We start from the raw sequence: 12,500 nt of genomic DNA on the forward strand, positions 1-12,500 counted from the left end.
TCTGATAGATGCATTGGTAGATCAATAGATAGATAATAAAGAAAGACAAGTGAACAGATAAAGAGAAAATGTATGGGTGAATAGATGGAGAGGTGGATTAATAAGCAGATGATAGATATAAGTGGAGAGCTAGAGAGATGGAGAGAGAGAGAAATGTCTTCTGAGTTTCCTTAAAGCAGTAGGAATTATTGTAAAGTTCTTCCAAAGAGGAGAGAAAGAGGGCAAGGCGGCATTCTGTGCGCAGGAGTGTGCCATTAGCAAACAGTGCCGTTAGCAAACCATACGCAATAGATGCACTAGTTTTCCCACTGTAACCGGCTGCCTCCTCTCCTCTCCATTGCCTCCTATGCGCAGACGTAAGCTCAGAGTACCTGAGTGCCGTGGACCCGACCGATACGGAGGATCCGTCGCTGTTGTCGTCATCGTCGTCATCTCCAAAGGCTCTGGCGAAGGGACCCTTCCCCGGAATGGCCCCCGTTTACATTGTCAAAAACGTCATCCTCAAACAGGTAGCTTTTGATGTATTGTCGAAGGCTTTCATGGCCGGAATCACTGGGTTGTTGTAGGTTTTTCCGGGCTATATGGCCATATTCTAGAGGCATTTTCTCCTGACGTTTCACCTGCATCTATGGCAAGCATCCTCAGAGGGAGTGAGGTCTGTTGGAACTAGGAAAAAGGGTTTATATATCTGTGGAATGACCAGGGTGGGACAAAGGACTCTTGTCTGCTGGAGTTAGGTGTGAATGTTTCAACTGACCACCTTGATTCGCATTTGATGGCCTGGCAGTGCCTGGGGGAATCTTTCGTTGAGAGGTGATTAGATGTGCCTGATTGTTTCCTCTCTGTTGTTTTGCTGTTGTAATTTTTGAGTTTTTTAATATTGGTAGTCAGATTTTGTTCATTTTCATGGTTTCCTCCTTTCTGTTGAAATTTTCCACAGTTGAAACATTCACACCTAGCTCCAACAGACAAGAGTCCTTTGTCCCACCCTGGTCATTCCACAGATATATAAGAAGTTTATTGAATATATTTTAAAAGCGGTAGCAGTAAAAAAAAACTCCATAAAAATAGGTAAATCCAATTAGGTAGAAAGATAAGCAAAAACAAAAAGTCCAGGAAATTAATCCATCAGAGTTCATGAAAACAAATACAGAAACTTCCAAGGTAATACTCCAAAACTTGAATCATGAATCAAAAAAGGCTCTTTACACATGAATTTATCCAAGGCAAGGCTTCCAAGGACCAGGAAAGATGTCTTGACTCAGTTTCCAACATTGCTTCGTCTGACTACAGATTCCGTAGTTGGCACTTTTATCCCCTAATCTACTCTATATCCCAAGCGGCCAGGAATAGATTTCGTTTCAGCCTTGACTTTGTTATCAATCTCTCTCTCAACCTGGCAGAACGCCTGATAGATTGCTTTGTTTGCCTGCACTGATTAAAAACATGCCTTCTATCTACTGGCTCATTGATTTGTGCAACTGTCCCATGTTGAGTACATGTATTCTGCTGTTGTCGTTTCGCTGACCCCAGACTCTTTTCTCCCTGCAGCAACTGGATTCCTCCTCGCCGGGCTCCCCGTTTTTGACTTGGAGCGGTCAGCACCCAATGGATGCCTCCGTGGGTTCGGCTGCCCACATCCTGCTCATCCAGCCTCCGGTGTCGTCCTCCTTGAAGCCCCTTTTGTCCGGCCCGAAGCCCGCTTCCTCCAAGGAGGCCTACCTGCCCATCCTCAGCGCCTTCCCCAAGATCGCTCCTCACCCAGGGCCGGACGGGGCCAAGAAGAACAAGCGCTTCTGCCTGGAGGATTCCTGGACCTCGTCATCTGAGGCAAAGGACGGGGAGCAGACGCCTCCGGAGACCCACAACGCCGTGAGCTCCTCCACCGGCTCGGACAGCAAAGCCGAAGGACGGATGATCTCCCGGGCTTCCAAGAAGCTGGGCTCGAGCAGCGCCGGGAAGCAGCGCCGCTTCCACAACACGGTGGAGATCCTGCGCAAGTCGGGGCTGCTGGGCATCACGCTGCGGACGAAGGAGCTGATCCGGCAAAACAACGCCACGCAGAGAGAGCTGGCCGAGCTACGGGAGCAAGCACAGCTCCTCTGCGAGGCTGTCCAAAGCAACGAGGCTGGGGCTTGGACGCGGCTGCAAGAGGCCATGGACCGCTCGGCCACTTATTGGGCCAAAAAAGGCAACGGCAATGCCAACACGAGACAAAGCAAAGAGTCCGAAGCGCAGGGCTCCGTACCCAATCCGGACGCGGCCTCGACACCGGCGGACTCGCCCATGAACCTGACTCTCACGCCGGACATTTCTGCGCCTTTGCCTTGACCCCTGCTGTTGCTTCCTCTCCGGACGAGGGGAACGTCACGTCACCGATTCCTCGAGATTGAGAAAATGGTCTCTGCGATCATTGCGACGGCAACGACCACCCTTTGGCCCTCTTTCTGGGCAAGGCTTTGACTGCTGGGTGCCGTCTTAGTTGCAGATGACCGCCGTTAAAGGGTCGCCTCCAAACGAGAGGAGTCAATGATTCCTTGATGATTAAGATAAGAGCGTCACGGCACCGATTCCTCGAGATTGAGAGTGTGTGATGATTGCAGACATTGACTGCTGGGTGCCGGGTGACCGCCATTAAAGAATAGCCTCCAAACGAGAGGGGTCACTGACTCCTCGATGATTAAGATAAGACGTCAAGGCACCATTTCCTTGAGATGGAGAGAATGGTTTCTGTGGTTCAGATGCAAAGACCAATCCTTGACCCTCTTTCTGGGCAAGACTTTGACCGCTGGGTGCCGTCTTAGCTGCAGATGACCGCCATTAGTCTCCAAACAACAGGAGTGTTAGGTCACCGATTCCTCGAGATCGAGAGAATAGTTTCCGTGGTCATTGCAGCAACAAGACTTTGACCGCTGGCTGCCAGGTGACCACCATTAAAGGATAGTCTCCAAATGAGTCTGTGAGCATCAAGGCATGGATTATTGATTTTTGTGGTTGTCACAGCAGAAATCGACCACCTCTTGTCCCTCTTTATGGGCAAGACTTTGACCGCTGGGTGCCAGGTGACCGTCACTGAAGAATAGTCTCCAAACGAGAGGAGTCACCCGATTCCTTGATGATTATGATAAGAGCATCACGTCACCAATTCCTTGAGATTGAGAGAATAGTTTCCATGATCATTGCAGTAGCCCTTTATGGGCAGGACTTTGACCGCTGGGTACCAGATGACCGCTGTTAAAATGTTGCACTCCAGACCAGGAAAAGCCCCTCTGACTTTAAACACCACACAGTTGAGTAGAAATGCAACCCGTTTATTGAAAATAATTTTAAAAAGTAAAAGTAAAAAAGCACTTTAAAGGAATAGGTAAATCCAATTAGGTAGGAAGATAAGTCGGAACAAAATAGACCAGGTAATTAGTCCATCAAAGTTCTTGATGATTATGATAAGAGCATCAGATCACCGATTCCTCGAGATTGAGAGAATAGTTTCCATGATCATTGCAGCTGCCCTTTATGGGCAGGACTTTGACCGCTGGGTACCAGATGACCGCTGTTAAAGTGTTGCACTCCAGACCAGGAAAAGCCCCTCTGACTTTAAACACCACACAGTTGAGTAGAAATGCAACCCGTTTATTGAAGATAATTAAAAAAGCAGTAAAAGTAAAAAAGCACTTTAAAGGAATAGGCAAATCCAACTAGGTAGGAAGATAAGCCGGAACAAAATAGACCAGGGAATCAGTCCATCAGAGTTCTTGATGATTATGATAAGAGCATCAGATCACCGATTCCTCGAAATTGAGAGAATAGTTGCCATGATCATTGCAGCTGCCCTTTATGGGCAGGACTTTGACCGCTGGGTACCAGATGACCGCTGTTAAAGTGTTGCACTCCAGACCAGGAAAATCCCCTCTAACTTTAAACACTACACAGTTGAGTAGAAATGCAACCCGTTTATTGAAGATAATTGAAAAGCAGTAAAAGCAAAAAGCACTTTAAAGGAATAGGTAAATCCAATTAGGTAGGAAGATGTCAGAACAAAATAGTCCAGGGAATCAGTCCATCAAAATTCATGAAAATCAAAGGCAGAAACTTCTATAGTAAAATCCAAAAAACTGGAAACACGAATCCAAGGCACTTAAAAACATAATCATAAAAACCAAGAATTAAAACCATGAATCAAAAGCACTTAAACATGAATCTTTCTAAAGCAAGGTTTCCAGTGAACAGGGGCGAGATCTTGACTTGATTCCAAACAGTGCTTCATCTGACTACAGATCCTGTACTTGGGACTTTTATCTCCTCATTAAGCTATGTCCCAAGCGGCTAGAAATTGGTTTCGCTTTAGCCTTGAATTCCTTATCTTTATTTCTCTGAGCCTGGCAGAACGCCAGAGCCACTGATCTGCTTTCCTATTTTGACTAATAACATCCCGTCTATCTATTTGCTCATTAACCTCTGCAGCAGGGCCAGGTGCCTAGCTGTTCTCAAGCTCCAAATCATGGGAATTCTCTGGGAGCAATTCAGGGAACACACCATCATCCCCACACCCACCAGGGACATTCTCATGAGAAAATACACTTTGAACATGGGTCTCCTGGTAATTCTTTGCATCAGTATCATTAGAAACACCATTACCTTCATGAAGCTCATTGTCATCATTCCCTACATCCAAAGCACCCTAATCCTTAAACACAACAACAGGCTGAGCTCCGACATAAAGGATAGTCTCCAAATGAGAGGAATCACCGATTCCTTGATGATTAAGAGTTTTTCCTCGTTCTGTCTGTGAACGCACATGTAGGTTTTAACCATGCACAGCAATTCGGAACATTCTAGCTCTTAATAGAGTTTTAGGCGATGCCCCGCCCATCCTCCCAATGATATATATAAGCCCATGGGCGGGGCTACGCCTTAGTTCCTTTTTCCGCACCAGCAGCAGCACAGGAACTTTGCTCTCCCTCGTTCGCACTGATTCTTGGTTTCTGTGGTCATTGCAGCAGAGAAGACACCCCCTTGCCCCTCTTTATGGGCAAGACTTGACTTCTGGGTGCAATCTGAGCTGCAGATGACCGCCATTAAAGGCTAGTCTCCAAATGACCAGAGTCACAGATTCCTCAAGGATTAAGATAAGAGCGTCAAGGTATTGCTTCTTGGTTCCTGTGACCATTGCATCAGGAAAGACCACCCCTTGCCCCTCTTTATGGGCAAGACTTGACCGCTGGGTGCAATTCGAGCTGCAGATGACCACCATTAAAAGATAGTCTGTAAACAAAAGGAGTCACGGATTCTTCAATGATTAAAATAAGAGCGTCACGGCACCGATTCCTTGAGATTGAGGGAATGGTTTTTGTGGTCACTGCAGCTGCAAAGACCACTTCTTACCTCTCTTATTGACCGCTGGGTGCAATTTGAGCTTCAGATGACCACCATTAAAAGATAGTCTGTAAACAAAAGGAGTCACGGATTCTTCAATGATTAAGATAAGATTCATTGACATTGAGAGAATGGTTTCTGCCCATAAAGAGAGGCTTTGACCACTGGGTTCCTCGATGATTAAGATTAGACTCATTGACATTGAGAGAGGCACCAATTCCTTGATTTTGAGAGAATGGTTTCTGTGGTCATCGCAGTGGCAAAGATAACTTCTTGCCCCTCTTTCTGGGCAAGACTTTGACCACTGGGTACTGTCTTAGCTGCAGATGACCGCCATTAGTCTCCAAACAACAGGAGTGTCAGGTCACCGATTACTTGAGATCGAGAGAATAGTTTTCGTGGTCATTGCAGCCATACTTTATGGGCAAGACTTTGACTGGGTGCCAGATGACCACTGTTAAAGAATAGCCTCCAAATGAGAGACAATCCTTGGTGATGACACCAGAAATGACCACCACATGCCCTTCTTTATGGGCAAGACTTTGACCACTGGGTACTGTCTTAGCTGCAGATGACCGCCATTAGTCTCCAGATAACAGGAGTGTCAGGTCACCAATTCCTTGGGATCGAGAGAATAGTTTCCGTGGTCATTACAGCGGTACTTTATGGGCAAGACTTTGACCGCTGGGTGCCAGTTGACCGCTGTTAAAAGATAAGTCTCCAAATGAGAGACAATCCTTGGTGATGACCCCAGAAATGACCACCACATGCCCTTCTTCATGGGCAAGACTTTGACCACTGGGTGCCAGGTGACCGCCGTTAAAGGATAGTCTCCAAATGAGAGGAGTCACCGATTCCTTGATGATTAAGACAAGAGCATCAACGAATGGATTATTGATTTTTGTGGTCCTCACAGCAGAAAAGACCACCTCTTGCCCCTCTTTATGGGCAAGGCTTTGACCGCTCGGTGCGAAGTGACCACCACTGAAGAATAGTCTCCAAATAGTCACCCGATTCCTTGATGATTATGATAAGAGCACCACGTCACCGATTCCTCAAGATTGAGAGAATAGTTTCCATGATCATTGCAGCGGCCCTTTATGGGCAGGACTTTGACCGCTGGGTACCAGATGACCGCTGTTAAAGTGTTGCACTCCAGACCAGGAAAAGCCCCTCTGACTTTAAACACCACACAGTTGAGTAGAAATGCAACCCGTTTATTGAAGACAATTAAAAAGCAGTAAAAGTAAAAAAGCACTTTAAAGGAATAGGTAAATCCAATTAGGTAGGAAGATAAGCCAGAACTAAATACACTAGGGAATTAGTCCATCAGAATTCTTGATAATTATGATAAGAGCATCACATCACCGATTCCTCGAGATTGAGAGAATAGTTTCCATGATCATTGCAGCGGCCTTTTAAGGGCAGGACTTTGACCGCTGGGTACCAGATGACCGCTGTTAAAGTGTTGCACTCCAGATCAGGAAAATCCCCTCTGACTTTAAACACCACACAGTTGAGTAGAAATGCAACCCGTTTATTGAAGATAATTAAAAAGCAGTAAAAGTAAAAAGCACTTTAAAGGAATAGGTAAATCCAATTAGGTAGGAAGATAAGTCAAGTCACCGATTCTTGTTTTTTGTGGTCATTGCATCAAGAAGAAACATTCTTTGTATCTCTTTATGGGCAAGACTTTGACCACTGGGTGCCATCTTAAGCTGCAGATGACCACCGTTAAGGGATAGTCTCCAAATTAGTAGAGTCTCCAATTCCTCGGTGATTAAGATAAGAGCGTCAAGGCATTGATTCCCGTTTCCTATGGTCATTGCATCAGGAAGGACCACCCCTTTCTCCTCTCTATGGGCAAGACTTTGACCACTGGGTGCCATCATAAGCTGTGGATGACCACCATTCACTGGTCACTTCCTCTCATATCATACTTGATTGGATATTGTCCAATCAAGAGTGACCGTTGGGTCATCGATTCCTCAAGATGGTCAAACCACTGATTCCTTGGTGGTTCTGGGGTTTTGTGGCCATTCGGTCAGCAAAGGTCATTGCCTTGTCTCCCTTTATGTATGGACAAGAGCTTGACCATCTTAAGCTGTGGACAACCACCGTTCACTGGTCAGCGAACCCCAGCATTTGGGACGGAGAATCGGGATGAGAATATCAAGCCATCCTTGGTATCTGCAGCCATTGCGGTGGAGATGACCACTCCTTTGTCCCTTTTATGGCCATTAGGTGTCATTGAGCTGCAGATGACCACCACCAAAATATATTCCCGAAATAAGAAGAGAAAGTCGGGTTACCAATTCTTTAGCGATCGAGAGTATCGTCTCTTCTTGGTTTCTGTGGTCATTGCTTTGACTAACCACTTCATCACATTGAAGCAGGGAAGTGTTTGGTAGAGTATGTTTATCGTAATGCTCAGTAGTCATGGGCCCCAAATTTGTCCCCTTCGTTTTGATTCGTGTTTCCATCTCGTTCCGTCCATTTGGATGGCACAAAACAGAAAGGCCCCTCCTGGGACGAAAATGCAATCGAAACGAAAGGCAGGCGGGAGCAGGTACCAACTCGAAGCCTGCTTTTTTGGATCATAGTGCTCAGTAGTCATGGGCCCAAAATTGGTCCTTTTCGTTTTGATTCATGTTTCTGTTTCGTTCCATCCATTCGGATGGCATGAAATGGAAAGGCCTCTCCTGAAATGAAAATGGAATCGAAACGAAAGGCAGACAGGAGTGGGTACCAGCTCGAAGCCTGCTTTTCGGATCGTAGTGCTCAGTAATCATGGGTCCAAAATTTTTCCCATTTGTTTTGATTCGTGTTTCTGTTTTGTTCTGTCCATTTGGATGGCATAAAACAGAAAGGCCCCTCCTGGGATGAAAATGCAATCAAAACGAAAGGCAGGTGGGAGCGGGTACCAGTTCGAAGCCTGCTTTTAGGATCGTAGTGGCTTTCCAGTTCTGAAGTGTAGAACTTAGTGGAATTTAGTAAATGTGATGAAGTGGTCAGACCGCTCCTTTGTCCATTTATGGGCAAGGACCTTGACCTGTGGGCGCCATCCGAAGCTCCAAATGACCCCCACTCACTGGTCAGTGGACCTCAGCATTGGAAAACCGAGTTTTGCACTATGAAGAGCAGTGATTCAAGGATGAATAAAGTGTGAAAAGCATGGAAAGATATCTGGGTGGAAACGGCTTTGACCTTACAAGGGTGACCTGGGTGGGATTTGAACCTGAGTTTAATGAAAACGAATGCATTAAACTCTTTGTTTGTATCCATTTCTATTTCTTTCTTTTTTTTTAAAATAAATACTTTTTTTTCCAAAATCCACATTTAAAAGTTTGCATTTCATAGAATCAAAGAGTTGGGAGAGACCTCCTGGGCTATCATCCAGTCCAACCCCATTCTGCCAAGAAGCAGGAATATTGCATTCAAATCACCCCTGACAGATGGCCATCCAGCCTCTGTTTAAAAGCTTCCAAAGAAGGAGCCTCCACCACGCTCCAGGGCAGAGAGTTCCACTGCTGAACGGCTCTCACAGTCAGGAAGTTCTTCCTCATGTTCAGATGGAATCTCTTCTCTTGTAGTTTGAAGCCATTGTTCCATTGCGTCCTAGTCTCCAAGGAAGCAGAAAACAAGCTTGCTCCCTCCTCCTCCCTGTGGCTTCCTCTCACATATTTATACATGGCTATCATATCTCCTCTCAGCCTTCTCTTCTTCAGGCTAAACATGCCCAGCTCTTTAAGCCGCTCCTCATAGGGCTTGTTCTCCAGACCCTTGATCATTTGAGTCGCCCTCCTCTGGACACATTCCAGCTTGTCAATCTCTCTCTTGAATTGTGGTGCCCAGAATTGGACACAATATTCCAGGTAAAGTGGTCTAAACAAAGCGGAATAGAGCATGGGGACAAAGGGGGAATGGAAGAAAGAGGTAGAAAAGGAAGGAAGGAGAGAAGTAAAGAAAAAAGGGAAGGATGGAAGGAGGGAGTGAAGGAAGGAGGGAAAGAAGGAGAAAAAGAGCGAGGGAAGGAAAGAGAAGGAAGGATGGAAGCAAAAAGCGAAGGAAGGAAAGAAGTAAGGAAAGAAGTAAGGAAAGAAAGGAGAGAAAGAGGAAGGAAAAGAAAAGGGAATGGAAGAAAGGTAGAGAAGGAAGGAAGGAGAGAAGGAAAGAAAAAAGGGAAGGAAGGAAAGGGAGCGAAAGAAGGAGGGAAAGGAGAAAGGGAAGGAAAGAAAAGGAAGAATGGAAGCAAAGGAAAGAAGGAAAGGTAGAGAAAGAAGAAAGGAGAGAAAGTGGAAGGAAAAGAAAAGGGGAATGGAAGAAAAGTAGAGAAGGAGGGAAGGAGAGAAGGAAAAAAGGAAGGATGGAAGGAGAGAGTGAAGGAAGGAGGGAAAAGAGAAAAAGGGAGGGAAGGAAAGGGAAGGATGGAAGCAAAAAGTGAAGGAAGGAAGGAAGGAAAGAAGAAAGGAGAGAAAGAGGAAGGAAAAGAAGGAATGGAAGAAAGGTAGAGAAGGAAAAAAAAGGGAAGGATGGAAGGAGTGAAGGAAAGAGGGAAAGAAGGAGAAAAAGAGGAAGGGAAGGAAAGGGAAGGATGGAAGCAAAAAGTGAAGGAAGGAAAGAGAAAAAAGGAGAGAAAGAGGAAGGAAAAGAAAGGGGGGATGGAAGAAAGGCAGAGAAGGAAGGAGAGAAGGAAAGAAAAAAGGGAAGGAAGGAAAGGGAGCGAAGGAAGGAGGGAAAGGAGAAAAAGAGGGAGGGAAGGAAAGGAGGAAAGAGAAGGAAGAATGGAAGCAAAGGAAGGAAGGAAAGAGGTAGAGAAAGAAGAAAGGCGAGAAAGTGGAAGGAAAAGAAAAAGGGAATGGAAGAAAGGTAGAGAAGGAAGGAATGAGAGAAGGAAAGAAAAAGGAAGGCTGGAAGGAGGGCGTGAAGGCAGGAGGGAAAGAAGGAGAAAAAGGGAGGGAAGGAAAGGAGGAAAGAGAGAAGGAAGGATGGAAGCAAAAAGCGAAGGAAGTAAGGAAAGGGGTAGAGAAAGAAGAAAGGAGAGAAAGACAGGGAACGAAAGACGGATGGAAGCAAAAAGCGAAGGAAGGAAAGAGAAGAATGGAGAAAAAGAGAGAGAAGGAAAGGGAAAGAAATAAAGGAAGGAAGGAAGGAGAGAAAGAGGGAGGGAAAGAGAAGGAAGCATGGAAGCAAAGAGCAAAGAAAGGAAGGAAAGGTAGAGAAGGAAGGAAGGAGAGAAGGAAAGAGAAAGGGGAGAAAGAGAAGGAAAGGAAGAATAGAAGGGTGGAAGCAAAAAGCGAAGGAAGGAAAGAAAGGTAGAGAAGGAAGAATGGAGAGAAAGAGGGAAGGAAAAGAAAAAGGGGAGAAGGAAAGAAAGAGGTAGAGAAGGAAGGAAGGAGAGATGTAAAGAAAAAAAGGAAAGGAAGGAGGGAGTGAAGGAAGGAAGGAGGGAAAGAAGGAGAGAACTAGGGAGGGAAGGTTGGCCACATCAAAGCGTGGCGGGTACAGCTTGTTACAAATACAGAGGCGGCCCTAGGTAATTTTCAATGGTAAGCAAACAGTATCTTGATGCGCCCCCCCCCCCGAAACCAATCACTATATATATATATATATATATATATATATATATATATATATATATATATACCGTAAAAACCGGGGTACTAGACAACTTTTTAGGCCGCTCTCCTTTCTAGCCTGGCCTTGCGATTCTCACGTCTTCTCCCGCGAAACAACGTCTCGCAGGAGAAGACGCGAGAATCGCGAGGCCTGGCTCGGAAGGAATGCGGCCTAAGCAGCGCTCCTTCCTAGCCAGGCCTCCTGAAAATCGCAAAGCCATGCGTGGGAGCTCTTCAGGAGCGCCCCCCCCCAGACGGGCGCCCTACGCAAAAGCGTAATTTGCGTACCGTCTTGGGCCGCCTCTGTACAAATATAAACAATTGAAAGCACTTCATCCTCAAGGCAAAAGGGTTCTGGACCATCCTGCAAGGAATTAAAACTACAATTTAGTTTAAGCTCATCTTTAGAAACCTCCCCTTGAAGAACAACAATGGAAAACTTCCAAAGAGTGGAGTTCACAACTAAAAGTGGTCCCAAAGTCAAAAGGCAGTGCTCTTTTTCCTCTGGGCTTGGATGGAAAAGCGCATCCTTCTCTCATTGGCTGATGCAGCCTCAGGAGGCGGGGCCACGGTTGCTCCTCGCCAGGCCATTGGGCGCTTTGGAGATTCTTGCCCGGGGAATCCCTCCCTCCCTCTCCAGCTGCAATGTCTGGGTTTGACTTTAGCATTAGCAATGGCTTCTTCTGCATTTGCAAAACCGAAACAAAAATAAAAAACGTCCGCGTTGCAAACTTTTCCAAAGTCCAAGGGCGTCCAGATCCTTTCCTTTTCCCTGGAAGATGGGCGCAGAACAGGTGAGCGGGGAGATCTTGGGCCACATTATATTATATTATATTATATTATATTATATTATATTATATTATATTATATTATATTACTAGCTGTACCCGCCACACATTGTTCTGGCCAACCTTCCCTCCCTCTTTCTCTCCTTCCTTTCCTCTTGTTCTTTCCCTTCCTATTTATCTTCTTCTTTCTTCCATCTCTACCTGTTTCTTTCCTCCCTTTCTTTCCTCTTTGGTTCCCTCCCTCCTTCCTTCCTTCCTTCCTTCCTTCCTTCCTTCCTTCCTTCCTTCTTTCCTTCCTTCCCTGTCCTTTTCCTTTCACTTTTTTATTTCCTTCTCTCCTTCCTTGCTTACCTACCTTTCTTTCTTTCTTTCCTTCCTTCTTTCCCTCCCTCCTTCTCTCCTTCCCCCTTTCCCTCCTTCATTCCTTCCCTCTTTCCCTCCTTCTCTCGTTACTTCTTGACTGCCCCTTCCAACTCTATTCTGTATGTCTCTCTCTTTCTTTCTCTCTTTCCTTCATTCCTTCCCTCCCTCCCTCCCCCCTCCTTTCTCTCTTTCTTTCTTTCTTTCTTTCTTTCTCTCCTTCCTTCATTCCTTCCCTCCCTCCCTCCCTCCTTCCTTCCTTTCTCTCCTTCCTTCCTTCTTTCTTTCTTCCTTTCTCTCCTTCCTTCCTTCCCTCCCTCCCTCCTCCCTTCCCTCCCTGTTTCCCCTTTCTTTCTTTCTT

The 12,500-nt window shown here is 45.9% G+C and overlaps 2 protein-coding genes across 4 annotated transcripts in view; both read left to right on the forward strand.

Annotated features, from left to right (window-relative positions):
- Positions 1–5,453, forward strand: part of LOC132780715 (CLOCK-interacting pacemaker) — a 30,322-nt gene extending 24,869 nt beyond the window's left edge. For all 3 annotated transcript variants that reach the window (XM_067461131.1, XM_067461132.1, XM_060784455.2), the window contains exons 3-4: positions 355–509; positions 1,552–5,453. In XM_067461131.1, coding sequence (XP_067317232.1) covers positions 355–509; positions 1,552–2,331 — 935 coding nt within the window. In that variant the 3' untranslated portion in view covers positions 2,332–5,453. The remainder of the gene's footprint in view (positions 1–354; positions 510–1,551) is intronic.
- A 6,317-nt stretch (positions 5,454–11,770) lies between these two features.
- Positions 11,771–12,500, forward strand: part of LOC132780456 (galectin-7-like) — an 11,799-nt gene continuing 11,069 nt past the window's right edge. Inside the window, exon 1 of the mRNA XM_067460799.1 lies at positions 11,771–11,785. Within this exon, the coding sequence (XP_067316900.1) occupies positions 11,771–11,785 (15 nt within the window). The remainder of the gene's footprint in view (positions 11,786–12,500) is intronic.

This window comes from Anolis sagrei, chromosome X, assembly GCF_037176765.1.
Source record: "Anolis sagrei isolate rAnoSag1 chromosome X, rAnoSag1.mat, whole genome shotgun sequence".
Lineage (NCBI taxonomy): Eukaryota > Metazoa > Chordata > Lepidosauria > Squamata > Dactyloidae > Anolis > Anolis sagrei.